The sequence below is a fragment of the Pyrgilauda ruficollis genome, unplaced genomic scaffold (assembly GCF_017590135.1).
Source record: "Pyrgilauda ruficollis isolate IOZ18807 unplaced genomic scaffold, ASM1759013v1 scaffold107, whole genome shotgun sequence".
Classification (NCBI taxonomy): domain Eukaryota; kingdom Metazoa; phylum Chordata; class Aves; order Passeriformes; family Passeridae; genus Pyrgilauda; species Pyrgilauda ruficollis.
This window is the reverse complement of record NW_024508877.1, coordinates 1,459,721-1,472,384: the sequence shown is the minus strand read 5'-3', so window position 1 is coordinate 1,472,384 and position 12,664 is coordinate 1,459,721. Positions and strand designations below refer to the sequence as shown.

At 37.0% G+C, this 12,664-nt stretch overlaps 1 protein-coding gene across 2 annotated transcripts in view; it reads left to right on the top strand.

The window, feature by feature from the left end:
• KIAA1328 (KIAA1328 ortholog) overlaps nucleotides 1–12,664 on the top strand; it is a 174,522-nt gene that overhangs the window by 16,820 nt on the left and 145,038 nt on the right. For both annotated transcript variants that reach the window (XM_041472068.1, XM_041472077.1), the window contains exon 5: nucleotides 1,629–1,744. In XM_041472068.1, the coding sequence (XP_041328002.1) occupies nucleotides 1,629–1,744 (116 nt within the window). The remainder of the gene's footprint in view (nucleotides 1–1,628; nucleotides 1,745–12,664) is intronic.

The window sequence follows — 12,664 nt, the reverse complement described above, 5'->3', positions numbered from 1 at the left end:
TGGGTCCAGAATTTATACAGATAGTTCCTGTGTGCCCTTTTGACAGCCTGTGAGTGTAGGGGAAGGAGCCTAGGAACAGGCTGAACTCATCACACCTTCCCAGGCTGGGCCCAAGGTTGTAAGTGAGACCTTGTGCATTTGACTAACGGAATGCTTTTATGCTTAATCTGTCTTTTTTTTTTTTTTCCCCCTGTACATTAGAAACTTTACAATTGATAATTGGATCCAAGCTTTCAAACCACCCTAATTTAAAGAATTTGATTATCTGGTATCTGTTGTCTGTCTCCCTCTAGGTTTGCAGACAAAAAGTGTGAGTTTCAGTATTATTATTTCCAACTTCATGCAGTCTGCTTGAGCTGATATGGGAAGGGCTGTGGGTTGATCTTGGAGTTGGGGAATACTGCTTGTCTAAATTCTCTACAGGGGAGTGACCCAGTTGTGGTATTTATGACTTTTCCACTGGAAGATCAGAACAAGTCTGTGCCCTCTTAAGAGGAACAATGATATCAAATGTATGGCTCATTCCTTGAATGAAACATTCTGTTCAGAATATTAGTCTAATGGGATGAGTGGAAGGCTTAGTCTAATACTTACACATATATATTTCATTTTCCCCCTTCTCTTTCCTCTTCCTGCAAGGTTGTTCTGCTTTAAGGAAGTTAAAATTGGAGTTTTCTAAAAGTTGTATTGCTTTGGTCTCCTGTCACCTGTGTTGTGGCAGCTGTTTCATCATCATAAAAGACTGAACTTTAAGAGCCTTCAGCAACAGAAATTGCCTAAGTGCAGAGCAATAATATTTATTAGTCTAAGCTCATTACTTAATATTTTTGTGGGGCTTTTATAGATCCATGATTTCCAAGCCACGTTTTTTAGCATAGTTACAGGATCAACTGTGCATAATGATCTTCTTGCCTACATGATACCAGAGTAATTGTTTTTATAGCCTGCTCTTGAGGTGCAGAATAAATGATCATTGTGAGCCTATCTCCCATTGTCATCTTTTAATCTTGATCCAATTATTTACACTGAGCAGTAAGATACAGGGTGCCATGCCCCAGACAGAAAGGATAATTTACGCCTGCAGCTTGGTATTTGAAAATCCTCAGAAAAGGACAAACAGTTTTGTTTGGAGAAAGCTAACGAGAAAAATGATTCCTTCCTGGGCTTGTATTTGACCAGTAAAGGTGAAAGGAGGATTAGTTTATAGATTAAGAAACAGAAAAGTTTTCCAGAATTTTCTTCCTGTCGTGTCAGCTAAACTCTCCCATCTGAGTTTTCTGTCTTCATGTCCTAGGTTTGTAAGTATCCCAGTGAATCTTCATTATGGCTGCAAAGGATCAGACCGGACAAACCTAATTGTGGGTTCAGGCACTAACTTTGTTCTTCCATGCTGCCCATTAATGTGCATGTACTTTACTGAGGCTCGTGTTTTTGAAAAAAAAAAAAAAAAGATATATTGCATAAAGTTTTACGTATCTTCCTGTGTAATATATTATAAACATTGTGGGGAACTAATCTGTTTAAGGGTGGAGAGGATGTTGTACATTTACCTGCAAAGTGGTGGAGGAGTTGGAGGTCAGGCACTGTGGTTATGGGCATATATTTTATTTTTCTCAAATTCTTTTCAGGGTAAGTGAAGAAAAAGAGGTGACGGAAGAACGGCTGAAAGCTGAACAGGAATCGTTTGAGAAGAAGATCAGACAGCTAGAGGAGCAGAATGAACTTATCATCAAGGAAAGGGAAGATATCCTTTAAAAATATGTGCAATGGCTCACTGAAATAAAAAGTGAAGTACAGAGAAATAATTGTTCTAATTTATGGCATAGAATAAATCTGCATGTGCTGCCATTCAAAAGCAATCAGAGAGATGACTTGTCAGCATGTGACACTGGTTCATTTGAGCTTAAACTGCCATCCAGCTGTTCCTATGATGTTGTTTTGCTATGAAATAGATATTTGTCAACTAAAAAAATGACAGTAAGGAATTTACACATTAAAATATGATTATAGATATTTTTTGTAAAATTCTGTTAGGTGGTCATAATTTAGGTCTAAAAGTTGCATGGTATTCCATTTGTCTCCATGTCCAGAGAAAGGGAATCTACACTAAATGGATACAAATTAAATATATGTACTAGGAGGTTTAGCTAGCTTAGACTTTCTGTTTGGTGTAGGGTTTGTTTGTATATAAAACAGCTAGCAGATTCTCTTTTCTTGCTAACTATGACTTGCAATTCTTTAAGCTGCATATGTTTAGTCCCAATCCTGGAATATCACATGCAAAGTCACTGTTGCAGGAATTGCTATTTTTCTTTCTGAGGTGTGACAGACCTTTACAAAATTCTCTTGTTCATTTCTCTTCCAAATCTCTGGTATTGATGCTCTGTTGTTAAATTTTGCAGAGGGCTGAGGATTGGCTGCAGTGGGATAGGGAAGAGACAGGACTGCAACTACAGGAAAAGCAAACAGTGTGTGATTAATTGGGAGCTGCATTGCCAGTAGGGAAGGTAGTAATGTTGTTTTCAAAAGCATGATGGAGCCCAGTGTGCAGTACTGTTTTCAGTCCTGAGCCATCCCTAGTTCAAGTTAAAAACAAAGTCAGTGACAAAAAGAGGCTGTTCAAGCTATTGGCCAGTGTTGAAACAGAAATAGAGCTAATTGAGAAACTTAAACATGAATTTAGAGGAGGGTTCTTGAAAATTGTGGCAATCCTATTTCACAGTTTAGCCCTGGAAGTGTAACAAAACCACTGCTTCTTTATGATGGAGCTTGCTTGGCTTAGGAAAGGCATTCAGTGATGTGTGGTCTCCGTCAGGAGAGCATTGCTCTGATGGCTTAGAACATCCCTTGTAGCACAGTGGCACTTATTTTTCTGGAAAAAAAATTTGTCTGTTTGTCCTAAATAATATACACATCAACAAACTTAGCTGGCTGTGAACTGTTACTGGAAAATATTAGGTCTGAGGTATTTCAAGAGCCATTAGATGTGACAACAACTCTTTGACATTGATTTCACTGAAGCCAGTATTTTGTCGTATATTACATTTTGTGTATTCAGTAAGCTCATGAATGTTGGTGGGATGCATGTTCCTGATTTTTTGTTATTTATCCACACAAAGATTTCACTAATTCACATGAAGTTTATTTGGCTAGTGAAAAGTAGATATGATTGGGTTTTTTTTTGTTTTGTTGTCTGGGGTATTTTCCCTTTCCTTTTGTTTCTTTACCCGAAATAGATTGCACAAGCATGAGTACTTTTCCAGAAGTCTGGTAGACATGGCAGAAGGTTAATGCATGCAATTTTACAGTTCATAAAACTCTGTAAAACCTAGATATATAAAACAAGGTTATAATTTAAAACAATGTAATTTTAACTGCTGCAATACTTGCCTATCATACATGAATGATTCAAGATCTTCAGTGTAACTCTGATTACTTAATTTTTTAAAGCTTGTTGCAGAGACAAGAAAAAGTAGAAATTACTTGCTGAGGCTGAATACAGATTATAGCTGTTTCAAGTACAGCAACTTGAAATTCTTTAATTTCTTCTGCATTATAGTGTCCACTTGCAAATAAGATATCAGGGATATAATACCATAAGAAAAAAAAATTCAAGTCTGTTAAAATCGATTTTATCTTTTTTTCTGCCCCACATAGCTAATTTATTCTCTATAAGATAACTTTCTTTACTGCAGTATTTTAAAGTACCCTGCAGTAACAAATTGGTGCTTCTGATATAAATGCAGCTATCCAGCAAAGTGCAATTTCAGCTTGGTAAGGGTTTAGTTCACTTAGCATGGGGATTGTGTGGGTTGTTTTTCAGCAACATGTATTTTTGTTGTTTTTTTTTTTTTTTTTTCCTTTAGATTCTTGAGGGAGAAATATTGCTTGGTGCTTGAAATCCATATTTTGAGGAAAATCCATCCTTATTTTGTTGTGGTTGATTTTTTGACTCCTGAGAAGCTGTGAAGACCCCTCTGTTCAAATTTGCTGCTGATGACCTGTGACAGAAGCTCTGGGGGAAGGGAGATGGGTGGTATGCAAAGATCTCACTACAAAACTTCGAGTAACTTATCAGCATTTAGAGAACAGCATTTCTTTGCAGCCTGAGCTCACATTTGCTTTGGAACTGCTCAGTGTTGTCTGGGTAGGGAACAACAACTAAAATTTCACGCAGCTTTAGAAGTCAATTCTACCCTTTCTTGGCAGGTGAAACTTGGAAAATTGAGTTCTTAGTACTAGGGTGTGCTGTTGTTAATGGAGAACAACAGTGAGGAGCAAGCATACTGTGAACCATAAATAGTCCAGCCTGTTGCCAAATACTTGGTATCACAGAATTAAGGAAAATTAGGGATGTCAAGTAGTCAGTTAGTCTACACCTTCTTCGTAAAGAAGTATTTAGGCTTATTATCTTATAATTTGGTTAAAAGTAGCTGTTCTGGCTTGGTTTATCTCATGACATGTACACTTCAGACTGACTTCTTTCAAAAGAAACTTGATTTGAAATGAAAATTGATTTGTTTCAAACAAAATGTTCCAAAACCAAAAGTGGATCAAAACTTTGTTTTGTTTGTAATAAACTCTTTTGGTTATAATAAACTGGAAAGTTCTAGTGCTGCTCTTAGAAAATGTGACACTTAGTGGTGTTCAGGGACACATGCTGGGATGACAGCTCTTGCTGTTCTTACTAAAATTTGCCCAACTGGGCTGAACTGGATAGTCCAGTAACAGCTGCTCACACTCTTTTGATGCCCTCCCCAATGAAAGCTTCTTACAACTATGAAGATGATAAAGTGATTGGGAAAAATACCACTCTCTGAAAGTGAAGTTCACATAAAAGATAAAGAGGTAAAATGTAAATGGCATGTGTATTGGGAAAGTGAGATCTAGAATGTGTCTGGAGAGGAAGACGTGGAAAAGGAGGTTGGGCTGGATGTGACTGATGTGAAAGTAACAAAAGCCTGTGCCTGATAGCTTCAGAAATGTTTGGGATAAGTAGCTAGGGTTAATAAGAGCCAAGATGGCAGCAGGTGACCTAGGATCAGTCAGACAATTGTAAGACAGCTGATGCAAGCAGGGATGTGTCTGTTTAGGGTATTGAAGCAGCCTCTGAACTTTTGAAATAGAATTTGGGACTAAGTTAATGTGAGAATTGCCATGTATCACCTCCTGTGGTGTCTTCTACAGCATCTGCTCTTGCATTGGTGTTTCTCTTTGCTGCTGTATGGTGACTAAACTTCTTCAAGTAGCAGTCTAGATTCTGGAATTGGCTTTGGAGTGTGTGACTTGCAACTTCCTTGTCCTTATTTGTATTTTTTCATTTGCATTTTCACAGTAAGGGATAAGCGGTATGCACCATGTTATGTAGACTACTTGTGTTGCATCTTTTTCCTCTTTTGCTATGAGCTGCTAATAGAAAAGCTTTTGGCTTTCCTTTTTTTTTTTTTTTTTTTTTTTTCCCCTGATGTAGTTTCAGGCACCCATTATTAATTTAGGTCACAAATATAATTTAATTTAACAATCAGGAAAATATCCTTTGTAAGATGTCCCAATACTGTCATGATATATGTCTTAGGAAAAAAATTATGAGATTATAAAGAAACAAATACTACTGATAGTTCATAGCTCAAAGAAATTATGAAATTATGTTGTGGTCTTTAGCTTTTCTTGTTATCACCATTAGGGATTTTTTTCATGTAAATTTGATGCAGTTGCATAAATGAAGAATAAAAAGCAGCTGTAACATTTCTGTAAAGACTTACTAATAGGTGAAGAGAACTTATTAAAAATTTTTTGAAGAATTGGTTATTGAATTCTAAGCTCTGTTTAAATTATTATTATTATATAGACAAAGAATAGGCAGACAAAGGAGAGATTCTGTTTATTACTTTTTTTCTTTTTTGTAGATTTAAACTAGTCAGCTGTACTTATGCTACTGTTTTGGCTTATATTTAGAATGCACCTGGGTTACTTAAGCTTTTTGCTGGAATTATTTTCTGATTGAACATAGACTTACAAAATGGTTTGACCCTGAAATATCATCTAGGTCCAACCCCTGTACAGGGACACCTCCCAGGTTGCTGAAGACCCAGCCAAATTCACAGAACAAATCCTATATGATTTACTTGGTTAGCCTTAAAACTGATCACAGACTCTGTTTACATATGTCCTTAATATTATAGAACTACTTAATTAGTTGGTTTTGCATGCAGTTAACATGAATATTAATTTAACTAAAACAGTTCATTTGCTTATAGTGTTAGTGAGACATAGAATATTAATTTGCTGGAAGAATAATGAGCTTTATAAGTATTATCTAGAGACTTTAATAAAATGCTTTTAGTTTTGCCATAGTACTGTTCATTACATAAGTCTTGCATGCATAAATTAGGGCCACTTACATATTTTCTCCTTTTCCAATTTTAATGTGTTAATGTAAAATTAGTAGTATTTTTCAGAAGAAAAAGAGTTACTGGCTTGCTTAATGCAAAGAACAAAATGGTAGAAAAAGGAGATATCAGAACACAGATTTTACTTGCTGGTTCTGCCTTATTTTCCCTATAATGTTAAATCCGATCTTCTGAAAATATGAACACCTCTGCTTCCTTTCCTTTTTCAATCAGAGCCACCAAGTTATTATCACAGATGAGGGAGCAAGGGTGGTCTTGCACAGAAGGGCTTTGGTCATGTACTTTGTTGGATGTGTGGTCCCCGTGTCCTGTGTGGCAGGTTTGTGTGTGTGTGTGCCTCCCTGCGTCTGCTGTTGGCAAGGGGACAGTCTGCACTCAGAATGTCAGCACAGGGTCAGGGGGAGGTGGGGCACAGATATTAACACTGCAGTTTAACAACTGTATAAGAAAATGAGCCCCAGCCTTGCTGTGCCCCCACCCCTTCCCCCTGAAAAAAAAAAAAAGTAAAGAAGAATATTTCTATAGAAAGGGAAATATGCTATTTGCAGGAAACTTGTGCTTTTGAAAGTCAGGCTATTTATTTAAAACTCAGTAACAATTTTAGAGATTAACTTTGGCTGAGTCTGTTCCTGATGGTATAGTTTCTGACAAGTTATGAACTGAGGGTTTGAAATGACCGTCATTATTTTTCTTTTATTTCTTAACTTGGCTCCCTCAGCTTATCATTTAAAGTTTTTTCCCTTTCTATTTTTCATATGTGAATGCATACTATATATCTTCTTGTGCATCATAATTTGTTTGAAGGTGTGTGAGGAGAATGGAGAATTAGTATTTTGCTCCTTTCTTCCATTTTATCCAAGTATTTTACTCTTTGAAGGTGTTTCTCTTACTGTTATTTCAGGTATCCTCCTAGTAAATGTTTCTAAGCAACAATTGTGGTCTGTTGAAAAAAAGCTGCACTTATTAAAAGGTCCCTGAATATTTATATGCTATTCTGTAACTGCAGTATTGGTTAAATAATGTATGTATTTACAAACTGAAATGTAGAAGAATCAGTCAAGGACTATTGGGTAAATAAGATATTTTGAATTTTTCATGAACTTTTAAACTAAAACAAGGTGAAACATATTGTAATGTTGAGTATTCAAATGGATCAATGGCTGGAGATTAATTTGAAGCTTTTTGTGCTTAATCCTAGTTAGTGCCTTGTAGCACAATCTAGCAACACTGTCCATGTTATGAAAATACCCAGAATCAGCAGGCAGCATCTAGGCAGTCAACAACAGCCTCTGTAGAATATGAGCTGGACAGGCTTTTTGCCCTAAACCTCTGCACGCAGTGGTGCAGGATTGTCTGTGAGATGGTACTGTCAGCATAGAAATACAGCTGTGGAATGGGACAAGCATATTTGCTCTGTGTTTTATACCAAGGGTGGAATGGTGTTCTGTGTGTGTGTGATTGAAGCGGAGATGTTCCCACCCAGCAGCTCTTGTATAGAATTTTGCAGTTCCGCTGGGGTGAATGTTGAGGGCTAGTAGCATTTTCTCATCTCCCACATTTCATTGCATTTTTACACTGTGGTTATCTGTACCTGGTACTAGAGACTTGACGATTTTGAAACTGAAGAAGAGCTGGAGTTCTGCCGTACCAGAATGTGGGTATCCATGGGGAGCTATATGCTTCCCAGTCAGCCTGTCTCCTGGCTCTGGGTATCTGAAGCACAGGTTTATGATATTATCTGTATAAACTGTCTTGTGGGCATGACAGAGCTGGACATGATGATGGGCTGCCCCTGTCTAAACTAAACAGGAAAAACCTGTCATTTGAAATGCACCTTCAGCCATGGCAAGCTCATGCAGCAATATCAGGTATTTTAAGAAAAAATGGTGAAGTAGTTCAGGTAAAAAAAAAAAAAAAATATTCTCTGTAGGAGTCAGGCTGGTCAGTTTAAGTGTCTCAGGTGAAAGATAGATCTTTCTGCTTTTTCCAGATACTTAAACTGACCAGGCTACTTACCGGACTGAATTTGACCACTGGTTTTGTGGTTATTGCTGAAACATTTGGCTTTAGGCATGTGAGCTTTCAGTGATGTTTGAGTTACATTTTTTTCTTTATGACATTTTTGCTCATTTGGAAACAAAGACTGAGTTCTTTTAAAAGGAGGCACAAATGGGAAAATGAGATCATTAATTGTTGAAGCTGGTACTGTAACAAATTGACTAGAAATGTGGATTCAGAGAAATTGATGTACTTTATCCTTCTAAACTAAATGAATTCTCCATCTGCTTCAGCTTCTCAACTATAATGAGGACGTAGGGCTGACTCTGCTATTGGTTTCTCTGTCTTCCTGCACTATTTTGGAAAGTTTAAACATTTCTTGCATAATTAAATACACTTTCAATAAATCAATCTCATAATAATTGTTGTTCAGGAGAGTTCATTATTCAGTTCAGTCTTTTAAATTACTGTTCTTTTTTAAAGGATTCTTCTGACGTAATGGCTTCTTCTAAATCCATTTGCCATGCTCTAGCTTGTAATTACTTTAGATTTGAAGAACAAAATGAATGGCTTTATTATTAATCAGTAGCAAATTTGTCTTACTGTTTTTAGAGTGGCCTTCACTCATGAAATAGTTTTAATGGTCTAGATAGCAAAACACTTCATACCTCTCTTTCAACAGAGATTTAGTGAAAGCAATCAGATAGTTTTGTGGGGTTTTTTTTTCCATCTCTCTCTCATCAAACATTTGTCACAGTGACTGTCATCATGTGTTTGCTGTTGTATTCTGTGAGCTGCTGGCCTTTTGAAAGCCTTGTTTTGCTGCCTGCTTTTAAATTGGAAGTCTTTCAGGCTAGGCTTGATTTTATTTTTGCGTTGTGCTGTGTGGAGTACATTGCACTTAAGCATAACATTAATTTAATGTTGGCTTCTATAGTGAATGTTGGCCTGTAAGAACTTTGTCACTGTTCAAGCACGATGAAAACAGCATCTGTTTCTTAACCCCTTCCTATTGATGTGGGATTTCATGGTCCTTAGTGACAGTGCTTTTGTAGTCAAGAGTTGCAAGTCTGTGCCTTCCCATAGCAAAATGACATCTTGTTTTACAGCAGGTGAGACTGCACAGGTGACTGTCGTATGTTAATCTTCTCCATTTGGCATCAGTTCTTTGTCCATAGTCTCTTGTAAGGTTGTTCAAATCCGTCCTTAATTTTAAACTGTCAGTCAATGCTAACTAATACAATGCATTTTTAGTCTTGCTAAACTTCTTAGGATCTAGTGGATGTTACACTAATATCTCATTTCCATAGACTACTTGGAAAATGAAAGTGGGTTAGTTGTAGAGTTATAGACATTCAGTCAATCTCAGCTTTTAATTTCCTTAGGAATTCATTACTATAACAGCACTCTTGGTTTTGTTTCCTCTACCAGACATCAAGGGCTAAGAATTTTGAGTAATACTGAGGAGTTGGAAAAAACATCCAAAGAGGAATGAATAGCATCCTTAAAGTCTTAATTTCATGGCTCTCTGGGAGGTTATTAAAAGTGTCAGTGTAAAACTGGATAGAATTTATCCGGATACAAGAACTTCATTCAAGACTTCCACATATACCTTTTATCCTTAGTTCTATTGGCATTACACCTTCTTTGGTCTAGTTTCAGGAGTTGTAGTAGTTTTTCATTTCACATTTACAGTTTTCAGTTCAGATCCTCGTATGTATTCGTTTATTTAAATACATTTTTAACTGTGGAAATGGCAAGCTTTTACTGATGGCAGTGTGGTCACTTTCATTGTGCATATGGCAAGAGATTTACATAAAGGTCATCCACTTCTTGGGACAAAAAATACTCCAGGGTTTATGGAACAGGGAGTACAGTTGTGGTAATAAGGATTATGCTGCTGATAAGTTTCCCTCAAGGCCCAGTGATGGTAATACCCCTATATTTTGTCTTTAAAGAAAACTGCTGAGAGGCAATAATTTTTTTTGTATGTGTCCCATTTTCATTAATGCATGGTAATTGATGGAGTTGCAGTGACTTGTAACAGTAATGAGTTCTAAACATAAGAATGCACTCCTTTCTAATAAGTGAGCACTGCTGGGGTTTAAAAGCGTACTAAATCAGTTGCTTTAGTATGAATTTATTAGTTTTTTTCAGCATTAGCTTTAATAGTAGTTATTTACATAAGCGTACATCCCATTAACCGCCATCAGGGCTGGAAAACATGCTGAACTGTTCATATTTTCATATAATTATTGAACATAATGGTATCATTTGCATTTCTAAACAGTGATGTTTCTGTCAGGCTTGGAAATAGTGTCTTTACGCAGTCCCTATTTCACATCCACTTATTTGACATCGTTAAATTTTATGCTAATGTGCTTCCCTAGAATGTCATCAGTAGGACAGATGCTTGCACTTTAATATACAAATCAGTGATGCTTTTCCCTCCCCCCTCCCCTGAACTGCAAAAGAAATAAAAAAGCATATCTGCACTTTTTAGATATAGTTTGTTTCATTCTAAAGAATCTATAAGAAATGAAACTTAGCTTTCACCCCCGTTAGTCACTTCCAAATGTTGTAATAGCAGATACCTTCATTGTGAACAGTGGGAGACTGTCTTCTGCCTGAAGGAGGAAGAGTCTTCTAAAATTCAAGGCAATTATGTTAAAATAACAATTGTAGCCTTGAGCTTGCCACCTGTGTAAGGTATGGAGTCTCACAGAGCAAGGTGCCTGGTCAGGCAGTGGTCCGTGCCTTGGCTTACCTGGCAGCAGAGCATGGCTGTAAAGAAGGTTAAGTGAGGGAGCAGTTTCACCTGCTAGGCTCTGTCTGCAGAAGTGCATTTTGACTTGTACATTGTCAGGTTTTTAGTCTTACATGTAAAATATTTTTTTTTTTCATTTTGCAGACAGGAAGAGGTATATGAGCTCTTGCCAGCTAAGTGTGGATGGTAGTTGTATGAAAAATGCTGACTTTTTTTTTTTAAAGGATGTAAGAGCTTTGATGCATCTACTGAAGTCAACACTGAAAGCAGAGCATCAAAAACCTGAGCAACATACCGATCATTGTAGGCCTGAATGTGGAAATGATGGAATAAAAATAAATAAATATAATGAGCACCACCACCAAAACCACACTGCTTTTCTTCCATTTAAAAATGAAATTAGTATATTGCATGTGGTTCTGTATGAATTTATCTCGAGATAAATTGCTTACTATTGCAAGTAGGGTGCTAAATGTAGAGCAGGTGTGTGACCTGCAGTATGCAGTTGTGGTCATAGGAAAAAGTAACTGTTGAGATACAGAGTGTGTTGCTTATGAGCCCTTCATGGCCCATGTGAATGAGCCTGGAAATCCAGTGGATCTCCAGCTCAGTTCTCTGCTTTTCCTGACTTACCAGATGTGGCACCAGGCAATTCTGCTGTTTTCTTTCCTACTCACCTGTTTAAAAATTTGTGGTACTGCTTGCTGGCCTTGGGGGGACATGAAAGTTAAATGTAAGCATGTTGTTCAGTTATGGCATTTCATGGACACACTCTGAAAATTTTAAATAATACAAAAAATTTTAGGGTCAAGGAGAAGGCTGAGAGAAGTATATTACACAGGTTTGTCGTTTTCATTGTTTTATACATAAAAAAACATGTTAAAGAATACCTTTCTTAATCATGTCTTAAAAGAAGGTTGGAAGGAGGCAACCAACTAGGAAAAGGTACTTGGAGTGAAATGAAAAGGCATATTTTATGCATAAAGGGCCACGTGAGCAAAGTGGAGATATACTCTGATGGGTTCTGGGCTTATGGTGTCTTTAATTATAGATGATTAACAATTTGCTAGTTGCTTTGCAGACAAGTATAGAGACAAAAATCCCTGCTGGGAAATGCTTGCAGTCTAAGACCTCATTCTGGTGGTGTGTGTAGAGGTGTGTTTTTAAGTCATGAGAAGCAGCAATATTAAAACAACAACAAAAAATTTGATTTCGTTATGTCAGGGAGAGCCATAGGAGTTTTGAAGGATTTCTGTCAAGAGTTTTGAGCTTGTAATAGGGCAACCATTTTATAGCAAACAGTTTGGAGCCAGGTGCTTTTTGCTACACCTTTTATTCAGAATTAAATATGGACACACCAATGTAGATTAGCAAATTGGTGAGATGTGCTAATTTCAGCTGTGAAGTATTGGGAAATTTAAAATGAGCACCTCTGGCATGCAGAGCAGATTGTTGTACTGTAGAGAGTCTGAGCTGACCTCTTGTCAAT